This window comes from Gymnoscopelus microlampas (assembly GCF_963454915.1).
Source record: "Gymnoscopelus microlampas genome assembly, chromosome: 9".
Taxonomy (NCBI): domain Eukaryota; kingdom Metazoa; phylum Chordata; class Actinopteri; order Myctophiformes; family Myctophidae; genus Gymnoscopelus; species Gymnoscopelus microlampas.
Window position 1 is genome coordinate 41,332,927 of NC_139946.1, and position 13,171 is coordinate 41,346,097.

At 44.6% G+C, this 13,171-nt stretch overlaps 1 protein-coding gene across 2 annotated transcripts in view; it reads right to left on the reverse strand.

Moving 5' to 3' along the window:
- nlgn1 (neuroligin 1) overlaps positions 1–10,261 on the reverse strand; it is a gene marked incomplete at its 3' end in the record, with an annotated part of 373,866 nt that extends 363,605 nt beyond the window's left edge. Inside the window, exon 1 of one of the 2 annotated variants that reach the window (XM_084067845.1) lies at positions 9,931–10,261. In XM_084067845.1, the coding sequence (XP_083923971.1) occupies positions 9,931–10,036 (106 nt within the window). In that variant the 5' untranslated portion in view covers positions 10,037–10,261. The remainder of the gene's footprint in view (positions 1–9,930) is intronic. The other variant, XM_084067844.1, reaches the window with a different exon arrangement.
- Between the last annotated feature and the right edge of the window lie 2,910 nt (positions 10,262–13,171).

Consider the following 13,171-nt stretch of genomic DNA (forward strand, 5'->3'; position numbering starts at 1 on the left):
ATTGTGCGCGCCTCATGATAGCTGACGGGCACGGTGGCAAAGTGAAGAAGTTCAACAAAAAACGTCTCATCCCCCAGTGATAATTAACTAATGCAACTCGTTTTTTCTCCACCAATATTTCCCTACAATCTATATTCTATACAGTATATAATATTTTATAGATGTTAATACATGGATATGCCCACTGCTATGCTAAGTAACAGATAACACTTTGACAAGTACAAATCGAGTGTGTGTGTGTGTGTGTGTGTGTGTGTGTGTGTGTGTGTGTGTGTGTGTGTGTGTGTGTGTGTGTGTGTGTGTGTGTGTGTGTGTGTGTGTGTGTGTGTGTGTGTGTGTGTGTGTGCGTGCGTGTGTCTGTGGTGAGGTGACATGAGGTGAGAAAACGACAGGTGTGAAAATCTCTTCCTTCCCCTCCTGCTTTTTTCTCACCTTCCTCTCCTCTCTCATGCCTCTCCTACGGTCTCTCCATCATTTACATGCGGGGAGAAACAGAAAAATACATTTTGTCTCTCTCTCCTCTAAACCCCTTGCTCTCAGTATTCTCTCAAACCCCCCCCCTACTCTCTTCGTTTTCTCCCGCTCCTTCTCGCCTCTCTCTCTCTCACTCTCTCGCTGTTTGGGGCGCAGCGGTGTTATTGCCTACAGTTAGTTTACAGCAGGCTCTCCATCATCATTGAGGCAAATGGCTTCATGCATTACATAGTTGTAAGGCCGTTTTGGAAAGGGCCTCCATAAATAATGACTGAGAGTGAAATGGAAACTATGGGGGAAAAGCTGTTACTTTTCACCGCTCCGTGTCTATCTGTGTTGTTCACAACGCGCGCCGCCGTCTAAAAAATGCATGAGGCAAAATATGTCCTCGCTACGGCTGCGGCGAGGGAACGAAAACAGAAGAAAAAAAAGATTGGGGGTGCGGGGGGAGATCGATTCATGCGCGATGAAGGTTAGAAACGGGGCAACATTATGCCGCTCATATGCCTGCATTTTTTCCTTACAGTCTCCATAGATGTAATTTGTGGAATGGCAGTAAATGCGTTGGCAGCCCAACGGAAGGTTCAAATGTCCTTGATTTAATATTCCGAAGAATAAGTTACTAATTTATTTATTGTAATGCAAGTGTCATGAATATTTAACAGCAGTTATCAATACTGTCACCTTGAACAGCTGTGGCTTGTGTATATGTGTGTGTGTGTTTGTGAAAATGTGTGCCTATATAGATGTATTTGTGTGTGTGTGTGTGCGTGCTGAGGGTTTGTGAATACGTGTGCCTACACGTGTATTCATGTGTGTATGCGGGTGCATGCATGCAGGAGCCTGTGTGTCTAATTGTGTACAGAACCAGTTAAGGCTGACTTATAATTACTTGCGCACTTATGCCACGCATCGAAAATAGCTGTTCTAAAAGCTCTCAACGTCGTCACACTGCGACACGTTGTGAGCTTGTAGATCTATTTTTGGTGCACGACACCCTCAGGCAACTAAGTATGAATCAGACTAACCGGAAAACCAATGGAAATCATAGAGCCGTCACTAATCTTAAACAGAGTTGAAACATATGACGACCATTTATGGTCATATGAAACATATGACGACCAACAAACATTCCCACGTAGCAGATTGTCATTAAAGCAAGACAAGGTCACACTGTTTCTCTTTTAAAATTGTACTGTATGTAGACAATAAAAAAACAAGACTAGGTCCAAACCTAGTATATGCCTGGACTGCGTATGAAATGCTAGATGGCGTGTCATTTTTAACTACGGATAGGCTACAGGAAGTACGTGGGACTACTCGGCAGAGGGGGAAGTGATTAAATGACACCATCACCTTCTAAGGACATAATCGAATTCCCCTACACTACAGGATTAACTGGCCAACGGCCAATGTGGAAACTCCCAACAACTGGCTGGCTGACCAATGGTGTAACTTCATCAGTTAGTGACTCAGTCAGTCAGTCAGTGACTCTGAGACATTTGTATTAGGCCTAATAGGGCTGGCCCCACAGCCAAAATGTTTTTTTTTTTTGTGTTGGCCTGGTAGCAGTAATTACTTTACCAACCCACGTAGTCAATGAGTGTAAAGGACAAAACAGCAGTGCCAAGACAAACAATTCCTATTTCCCCTTGTTTTACTTTTATTCAAAGCTAAGATATAAACGTATACATGCATAACGTACGTGGGCAACTGTCGGCCCGGGGGCCACATGTGACCCCCACCTTCATTTAATGCGGCCCGCAGGTTAATATCGGAATACTGATATATTATTGATTTCAGCTGTTACAATTCCAAACATGCAAACATGACCCACTTTAATACTATATACTATATAAAACCAGTATGTTTAACATAGGTATAACTAAATGCATTTGAAATTAAATAAAAATGTTACTTCAGGATTCCAATTAAAAAATAGCAACAAAATAAATCAGGATTCCAATTCAAAAATAGCAGATCTACAAGCTCAAAATGCGTTGCACTGGGACGCTGATAGAGTTAAACTATGTACTTTGTGGACAACATTGATATAAAATGTCGAACTCTGCCATCATATCCTATTTTAGTGTGCCATCTTGGCATAACTCAAGTTTGCCTACCAATCTTATGATTTTATTAAGTTTGAGGTTGGACAAAACTAATCCTAGTATCAGGTCTCTCCTTTCCTCTAGAGACTGCATGTGTTTTGAGCCGTACAGAGCGCAGGCCCTCCAAGGTCACTGATTATCTCTGGAGGAATACAATAACAGCTCATTGGAGTTAACTTGACCATCTATGACAAAGCAACAACACCTCCAGCGACGCTCGGTCAGAGTTGAGGTCAACGTGTTGTTTGAGACATCTGGACGCTGTTTGTCCAAGTCACACCACAGTCACAAACTGTCACACCATCCGCTTGCCATCTTCTCTCTCAACCTACAAACCAGGCTCCTCCTGTGTCTGTCTTTGATTTCGTCTCATACTTTTTACACTGGGTTTTCAGCTGTTTAACTACTAATAGTTTTAATTAACATAGAGCAGGATTTACGACCCTTTATCAACTCTATTAGACGCGTTTTGAGCTTGTAGATCGGCTATTTTTGCTACTGTATATTTTTGCTATACTTTTGAGTGACATAGAATGGCGAAGATAAGAGGTGTCTGAGAGTTAAATACGGAGATAAGAGGTGTCTACCCGACAATATATGCAATGTGGCCCTCTGGAATGAGTGTGGAAATATAGTGGCCCTCTCCATCATCAAAGTTGCCCACCCCTGATGTATAATAAACTAAACATCAAATGAAAACCTCATGTGCCAAATGTTTAATGTCCATTCTCCTGAACTTAAGGCTAATGCCACAAGATATTTAAACATAAGCGACAGCAATACAAGACTAGGCAGTTCAAGTGTCCAATGTGGGAGGCACGGATTCAATGTGGGGGAGATGGTATCGTAAACATGGTATTGTAACAATGCATCCATTAAAACAATTCTTATTGTAATAATACTGAAAGTCATAGCTCGGAAAGCCAACTACGCAGACATGAAAGGCTTCAGATGAAAAGCGAGGAAAAACAGCATATTTCTCACTTATTTTGACAGGTGGCCTCAAACTAATTACATTTATAAGAAAAAAAGCAGCATATGCCATTGTGTTAATCTGGGTCCAGTTTGCCGTTCCAACCTGGGTTCGTCAGTGAAGAAGCAACACACACAGCGTGTCTATGGCTGGTGGTGTGTGGGACACAGATTAAAGAAAAGGAGAGGTTTATTTTGTGTTTTGGCAATTTAAGTGTTCTGGCAAGGCCGGTCCCAGTCCGGTCCAAGCATGTCCTCCCAAAGTGTGGTTTGGTTTGACTCGGGCCCGAACCCAACAGGATGCCCAATGGGGCCCGGGCTGAAAATAAGAAGTCCGCCACCTACCCAGCAGCCGGTACACACTATCTGCCAAGCTTTGACACACAGAACTGTCAGACACAAAATAACTTCTAAATTCCCCTGAAAGACATACGTGCACGGACGCACACACACACAGAGACAGAGAGAGAGAGAGAGAGAGAGAGAGAGGGGGGGGGAGTGGGAGAGAGAGAGTGAGAGTGGGAGAGATAGAGAGAGATAGACACAAGCACACTCAGACATAACTTAAGTTGTGAGTTGAGGAGATGGAGCCCCTCAAGGGAGACTCAAACAGAAGAGGGGCTACATCTATTCCTGCTTCATCTCGCCCCTGCCATTTAAGCGTGAGTGTGTGTGTGTGTGTGTGTGTGTGTGTGTGTGTGTGTGTGTGTGTGTGTGTGTGTGTGTGTGTGTGTGTGTGTGTGTGTGTGTGTGTGTGAGAGCGCACATAGGGGTGTGTGTGTGTGTGTGTGTGTGTGTGTGTGTGTGTGTGTGTGTGTGTGTGTGTGTGTGTGTGTGTGTGTGTGTGTGTGTGTGTGTGTGTACACGCGCATCTGTGCATGTGTGACTAAACGTCTCCCACCGGATCCTTCAACCACTACAAAAACTGGGACAAAGCCTCGGGAATAGAGGGAAGAAAGACAGGGAACGAGAGAAGATGAAGAGAGAGGTATAGAGAGAGGAATACAGGGGGGGGGGGGTGGGGGAGAGGTAGAGGAGACAGATTGATGAATCCTCCACGTTAACTCTGTGGAGAGTGTAAAAAAAAAAGGATCCAAATGGACCAATACGGGTCAATTTGTACACTCACAGCTAAATTAACACTGAGGATTGCGTTGCGGTGCAGGGGGAAACGGCCAGCCCGGGGCCATTAAGGGGGATTGAGACGGACGGCAAGACGGAGACGTATACTGTACAGGTACAGTACGGAGACGAAAGGCAAAGCGTGGAAGAAAGCAAGCCGCGGAAAAACACAATAGCGAATATTTCACCTGCTGTTGAGTTACGCTCGCTGCATTTAGATCTACAATGGAAACCTGTATTCTAAAAACCCCTTCGGAATAGAGAGCAGGCAAGGCGAACCCAGGCAAGGGAGAAAGAAATCATTTCCTAGCGTAACGCAACACTGTGAAATGCTGAACATATTCTGGAGATATGAGACAACGTGTACATGTACTGGGTAATGCCCTATTTTGCAGTTTAAATGTCCTAGTTTGTGGCATAAAGAAAAGCGCAACACTTTTATTTTCCCGCAGATGTAGTCGGCAAAAAAAGTGAGCCTATGCGCCGCAGAGAGCCGCGGAATGCGCGTCCGACGGGAGACGGTTCCTCATTTTTCCTCTTTAAAAAATTGGACAGAGCTCAGCGGTACATTATAAGAACGTGGGGGCCCGGAATTTCAACATGCTTTAATACAGCCATCTTTTATATGGGTACAGTACAGAATGGCAAGTGTGTTGATAGTTAGAAACCATGATGTAATCATTTACGTGGGACCTCAACAGAAATAAGTCCTTGGACTTTTTGTGATATCCTGATATATACTGTACTGTGCACCTCGGTGAATTTGTACCATAAATTATCAAATAAAACAAAATCAGAACACTGTGTAAATCTAAGTGTTAATTGTATCCATTTGTTAACTCAGAGAGCGTACAAAATGTAACCAAATGGACCCTAGCGGGTCCATTTGGTTACATTCGTACGCTCTCCGAGTTAAATGAGCGCTGAGGAATTTACAGTGCATCTGCACAGACCTTCGTGTCCGTGACCTCGAAACGGAGGCCTTTTCTTCCCCCTCAGACAATGTTTCTCTTTAATATCGCCTCGTTATGTATGGCTTACATTTTCTGCGAGGCACGTACGTCTCTTGTCGAAAGTATAAGATTCCTACACCGTGCAAGTCAAGTCTCTCAGGTCTCAGCTCGGAATCCATGGCGCAGCGAAGTGGCTCCCTTTTTTACTCTATAGAATTATTTTCAAATTATGTTCATTAAACATAGGATGCATAGCAAGTGCTACCGAATTTTCAATTAAGTCAAATAAAAGATTCACTTTATAAAGGGATGTATTTTTCAATGTCACAAAAAAAAATAATCACAAAAATATGTGAACAAAGCCTTAATCAACACACTGAAAAGCCTTCAATTCAACTTCTTTGACACAAGGACGTTTTGAACACCCACTAGTACCCAGTACCCACATACTGTACTGTTGCTGTCGGGCAGAAACCTCATATCTCCATAGTTCAACGTTTTATGTTTTTTTCTTTAAATGAATGCCCCTACTTCATCATACAAGAGTGTCGCACAATGGCATAATTATCTAAAAGCTCTCAACACGACGCATCGTTTGTAAATAGACTATTTTCACCATTTAAAAAATAAATATTGTTTATAATAATAATCAAATTAGAAAGGTTATGGACATACAATGTTTTCACCCGACAGCAATGATTCACGGTACACTGTAGCTGCTAGGAACGAAGGCCATGTTTGCCATGAAAACAAACTATTGTATATCAGCCAACCAAAAAGATTGGATAAATTGGATTTTGCTCAAGGGTTTACTCAGTTCACAAGTTTATTTAGCAAAACTTCAGGAGCATGAACACAATACTGGAGGAGCACAACCCTGAAGAGAGAAAAACTAATAACAGCTTAACAATATGATTTAGGGCCAATTATGCACGATGCGTAAAAGTGGTAGATAACCTTAAGAGGGTAGGATAGGATGAAGGTTATTATAATCTTTCATCAGTTTTAATTTGTATTTTGTTTTGAATTTTTGTTTTCAATTTCAGTTAGTTTTCATTTTTTTTTAAAGGCTTAGTTTTAATTTAGTAGGTATTGGTTTATTTTTTATTCATTTTTATAGATTAGTGGCAAGTTTCAACAAGGTCAGAAAAAATGCTAAATAGCCAATCTGCAGTACAAGCTCAAAGACTAAAACTAAGGACATTTTCTCTACGATTTTAGTCAGAGAGGAGAGGAGAGGAGAGGAGAGGAGAGGAGAGGAGGTTACAGTGTGTATGTATGTATCCATGTAGTGGGGATGGACGCTGAGTAATAATGTACGTTGCTGCCAACACAATGACATTAACACCCACATTGTATCAAGGACACCGTCTCACTCACACACACACACACACACACACACACACACACACACACACACACACACACACACACACACACACACACACACACACACACACACAGGCAAGAAGGTTAATTCTGAAAGTGAGGATGTAAGAGAGAGAGAGAGAGAGAGAGGAGAGAGAGAGAGAGAGAGAGAGAGAGAGAGAGAGAGAGAGAGAGAGAGAGGAGACGCAGACAGGTTGAGAGTTGAAGAGGAAGAGGGAGATAGAGACAGAGGAGGCATTATCTTGATGAAACAGTGGTCGATACGGTACATGGTGCCAACGGAACAGAGATCTCCTTTCTTTTAATGGTGATTACACACTCAAGGTTCAGTTTGAGCTCACCCTGAGCAATCCTCCACGACACTGTGTGTGCATAATATGTTTATGAGTGAGTGTGTGTGTGTGTGTGTGTGTGTGTGTGTGTGTGTGTGTGTGTGTGTGTGTGTGTGTGTGTGTGTGTGTGTGTGTGTGTGTGTGTGTGTGTCCGCGTGCTCGCACACGCGCACATTTCCACCTGCTAACTCCTCTATCATCCTGTTATCTTACACATCAACAGTTACCAATCACGTCTGGGACCAGACTGCCCTGGCAGTCAATCAAATCCGTCTCAATTCCGCTCTCGCCAGCCAATGAGAACTCCCGACACAGCAGCGCGCCAGGAGGAGAGCGCAGGTAAACTTGTGAAGACATGCCAGCCCCCAAAACCACACCTGTCCAATGGCAGGAGTTGGGGAAGTATAGCAGACATCTCAAAGGACCTACAGAACCTAACAATGTGCTACGATGGGCCAAAATGAGTACTGGCTCTTATCTACCACAGTACAGAGTTAACCCATTAAGACCAGGAACACATCTCTGTCATTTCTTTGGCTATTCACCGAGTGCTGCGCTATGAGCTTATATATCTGCAAATTTTTTTTTAAATCGTGAAGATGTGTGCAAATATATATTTTTAAGCGAACATTTGTAACTTAAATCTTTGCCTCTGGGGGGTCCCTAGAACCAAATATTTTACAAATGTATAAAAAAAGATATATTCAAAGATTTGCTAAAATGTTCACAATCTAAAAAAAATAGCAGATCTACAAGCTCATAGTATGGCACTCGGTGCCGCACTATGAGCTTGTATATCTGCTATTTTTGAATAGCCCAAAAAAGACAGAGATACGTTCCCGGATTAAATGGGTTAACTCAGAGGTTAAAAATGGATAAATGAACACTCAGGATTGCACTGTGTACTGGCTCTTCCCAAAGTAAGTTAACTTCATAGTGGTTGGCAAGGAAACATGTAGTTTTAACCATCATTGCTGTGACATGACTGACAGTGTGCCTGAGTTCTTGTTCTCCTATGAGTCTAGTCTTCTTTGTCTTGTCCTATGTATTCCTTTCTCTTTTTCTCTCTCTTTTCTCTTTCTTCGGACTGCGCACCCCGGCCAGTGCAATAACTGGATGGGGGGGCGCACTACAAACACACAACCTATGAACCTATCACTGTCTCATTCTGGTTCATTTGACGCCACACAATGAAATCCTCAGTGAGGACATTATTGTGCCCAACTGCTCTCTCTACCAGACACTGCTTGTTTCCTTATATACGTTGTTTCCTGGGTGTTATCGTATATACGTTGTTTCTGAAGGTGGTGGAATTATATATACGTTGTTTCTGAAGGTGGTATTGTATATACGTTGTTTCTTAAGGTGGTATTGTATACTGTACGTTGTGCACCAGAGCAATCAGATCATACATACCTGTATGTCTACATATTTTCTTGCCGGGTTTCCTGGCACATTCCTTGGATATTCTTTTGACTGTAAAATGAATAGAAGACTAAAGAATAACATGGAGCTCCCAGACACGCACTCACACAGGAGCTAGCATGCACACGCACGCGCACGCACGAGCGCACACACTTTCTCACCACACACACGCACTCACACGCACACGCGCACACACACACACACACACACACAAAGCTGACTGATTGAACGAGCAAGAGCTAGAGACAGGAGGACGAGAGAGAGAGAGAGAGAGAGAGAGAGAGAGAGAGAGAGAGAGAGAGAGAGATAGAGAGAGAGAGAGAGAGAGGATGATATTGGCTCAGTCGACGCACAATTCAGTCAATCAGTCAGTTAAGCAGTCAGCCAAATCAATCAGAGGTGATTACTCTGATGAGTGTCTTCTGTGATGAACACGGGTCATTATGACGGAGCACAATGGTCACATGTGAGCATGATGAGCTGCAGGTGGCCCAGAGAAGGAGGTCAGGGGAGGAGAGAAACCCGGAGAGGAGAAGGATTGATGGCGGAAGGAGAGGGAGAGTGGGAGGGCGCAGGAGATGGAGGATGAGGTAATTAGGAGAAAAGATGTCTCTCTGAGTGGTGGTGTGTGTGGGGGGGGGTTGGGGGGGGGGGGGGTGGTGCAAGGCAAGGCGGGTGTGAAGCGATGAAGAGGAACGAGATGTAGTTGGGGAGTGGGAGGAGAGTGTAGTAGATCTGCCGGAATGGGTGGGCGATGGTAAACTATAGACAATGTGTGAGCAGAAGTGACCAACCACACACACACACACACACGCACACACGCACACACGCACGTACACACACGTGCACATACACACATCTATTTTCCACAAGAGCAAACTCCCTCGCTCGTGTGGAAAAGCTGTGGCATGCACAGTAAGCATGCATAAGGTCATGCTTTTTCCCTACAAAAAAGACAGGAAGACAGACCAAAGACGGACAGACAGACAGACAGACAGACAGACAGACAGACAGACAGACACTCTACATATATGAGACACAACAACAGACTCTTCCCTCTATATACCGTTAAGTTGTGGATTTTGCGCCCCCCCCCACCGACCCCACCCTTCATCCTTCCCCCCCCACCACAACCTTGCAGGCACAACTCACCATCCTCCGTGGGCACGTAGATGTTCAGGTAGAGGCAGTCCTCGCTCTGGTCCTGGACGTAGGACGACACCACGTCGATGCTGTTGGTGAACCACACGGGGAGCATCACGTCCGGCAGGCGGCCCTCCACGATGGTCTGGGGGCACACCGGGGCGAAGTGGGTGGCGTTGCGGACCTCGGGCCACGACACGGGCGGCTCGGGCGGCTGGAAGCGGCGCTCGCCGGTGGGCGGCGCGGCGTACGGCACGCCCAGGAACTGCACCACGGGCCCCAGGATCTCGTTGTTGAGCTCCTTCTTGATGCCGCGCAGCCGGCCGTAGACGGTGGTGACCACCGGGTCGCTCTCGTCCAGCTTCTGGGCCGACGCGGCGCCGAGCGAGGCGTGCAGGAGCAAGAGGCCCGCGCACAGCAGAGACGACAGGCGGCGCCGAGCACCCAGGAGCGGGGGCCCGTCTAGTCTTGTTGTGTTTTTACCCATTATTATCGCCCGCCTCTGGCCAGTCTGTTGTAACCGACATCCAGGCCTTAGATGGGCCATCCGCTGGGCCATGTCTGCTACTCCGTTTAAATCCTCCAAGGTGTTTGATCACGTCGTTCTTTTCCTTCCTTACGTTGCACTAGATCCTCAGTTTGTTTCCTCGTATAAAAGTCTTCTTTGGTGTTCCTCGCCTACGCCACACACACATTCAAAACACTCACTCACACGCACGCACGCACACACACCCACACAAAAAACACTCCCACACAAACGTAGGTAGGTAGATAATTCCGTCTTGCTGGAGGGCTTTGCTAGCAGCAACAATCCTCTTTAAAAATCCATGCATGGCGAAGTGTCCACCACAAATCCTGCAGCCATCAGGGGGTCCTCCGGGTCAGCAAACAGCGGTCTAAGAGAAGGTTGGCATGTTGACACAATATTCCCTGTTCATCTGCACGTGAATGCCTCGATCACACAGGCACCGCGGATATCCACAACACCGACAAAGATGACATCATCGCTAAACGCCACTGTTTGTCAGGTAGACAAACCGATCAGTAGATTATGCATTTTCCCTTCATTTTTCTCGGTTGGACGAGGGGGACGACCGCCATTCACAGCAACAGAAGGAGCAGAGGAGGTGGTCTCGGCAGTAGAGGAGCAGTAGCAGCGGTGGTTGGAGAGTATTTGGCCGTAGCGCTAGCAGTGTTAGAGCCACTTATCCTGCCAACCAGTCAACCCTTTGGTCCAATGCTTTACGAAATTGGCTCCGTCAGAGTGGGGTCGGTCTCCTGCAACACACACAAAAAGATCAATGATTAGTATTCATAGAACAAAATCTCTTTGATTGTTTAAATTATCTCATTTACCTTAATTGACTAGATTTACCGTTTAGACAATCAATTAACACAATTAGTGTTAATTGAATTATTGAAGCTGGTAAATATTTTGATTGCCAAATGGATGAACTACATTCATTCAGGCCTCCATGTCATCTCCTACAGCACGGCAAAATAAACCATGGGATGTTTTTACCATTAATATAAAGAAAAGAAGAAGCTTTAAATGTGAACTCTTTTTGAAACAGGGTGAGGCTGTATACAGACACTGCCAGTGGGCAAGTCAAAAGGGTAATTGACATTCGCAGAACAAAAGTAGACAAGCAAACGACATGTTCTGCTTTTGCAATACGTCCATCTCGGTCAAGGCTCTCTATACCTCTAGAAACCACCACTAACCAATAATGTATGGGGCTGTGTGTGTGTGTGTGTGTGTGTGTGTGTGTGTGTGTGTGTGTGTGTGTGTGTGTGTGTGTGTGTGTGTGTGTGTGTGTGTGTGTGTGCGCGCACACAGTGTAACACAGAGGCCTGTCATCGGAGTGTATTTATTTTTTTCTGTTACAAAATCAATGTTCCACCTGGATGATCTCACCTTCAAATTGCACACAGAGGAAATCCTATTTAACAGCATACACACATACTACATACAGGGACTGACATGACATGACAAGTAGTCTTACTTGGCTCGCCGTGCACACACTCATTTCATATACAAACACTCACGTGACCTGCCGACATACTTGAAAGTACGCAATGTGGTATTTTGACACAAGAACACGCATCAAATATACACTCCGACATGCTTGCATGGACTTGGCACGTGGCCTCAATGTAGTAGTTCACATTTTTATGTGAGCTCGCCAACACCCACACATACACCAGCTCTTGCACTAAAACATCCAAATGCACGCACCGTACAGTATCTGTGTAAACGCTCCTGTGTCTCCTACAGCAATGCTGTAGGAGACAGAATTTCCCTTGTGGGATCAATAAGGTCTGTCTGTCTGTCTATCAACTGTATCTCAAATCCTCAGTGTTCATTTATATATGCACGTACAAAACACCTGACAACCCTCCCCTTACAGAAAGAGAGAGAGACAGACAGACTGATGGCAGGTGTGAATCAGACAATACCACATATTTACAGGGAGAAGAGAAAGGAAAAAAAAGAGGGCAGAAGAACATAGAAGACTGCTTTGTACAACATGCAACTTGGGTATTTGATCATGGATAGTTTAACACAAACTCCCTCATCTTAACTAGGGAGAGACACCTGGAACAACAATTCATTATTACGGCAAGGCAGCTTGCCTTTCACATATATTTGTTCACTCAGATTAAATTCCGCTATATTCACCAACTGTTTATTTTAAACACGAAAACTTGTGTTTTAAACTGTGCTTTAAGATGTTTAGGTGTTCAGTCGAGTGCCTAAATTACTTAACTAGATGACTAGAATTCTGCACCCTATTTTTGTTTGAAGTCAAGGAACATGTAGTTCGACTAGCTCCCCAGTAATGGACTGTTTGTGGCGATACAGACTGGCAAGCGCTTGAGGTGTCTCACTAGGCTAAGGAAGAGCTTTCACCCTGCAGCTGTTAGTGTTAGGATTTTTTTAAGTTGACCCACATGCAGGGAAAGACTGGCACAAAACTTGAAGTGACAACACATTTTAATTCCTCCAGTACTCACACAAAAGGTTAACAGGCAACATGGACAGAAAACATTGTCAAGCTATAGAAGACAAACACAGTGGATCCGATAACCACTCAAAGAAACAGACGGGTATATATACACAGGGAACTAACTAGACACAGACAAACTCAAAGACAATCAACACAGGGATTGGCTGGGGCAAACAGGGTACAGGTGACATACAATTAACAATAATCACAGGGTAGGTGAGACAAGACAGACAGAAAAC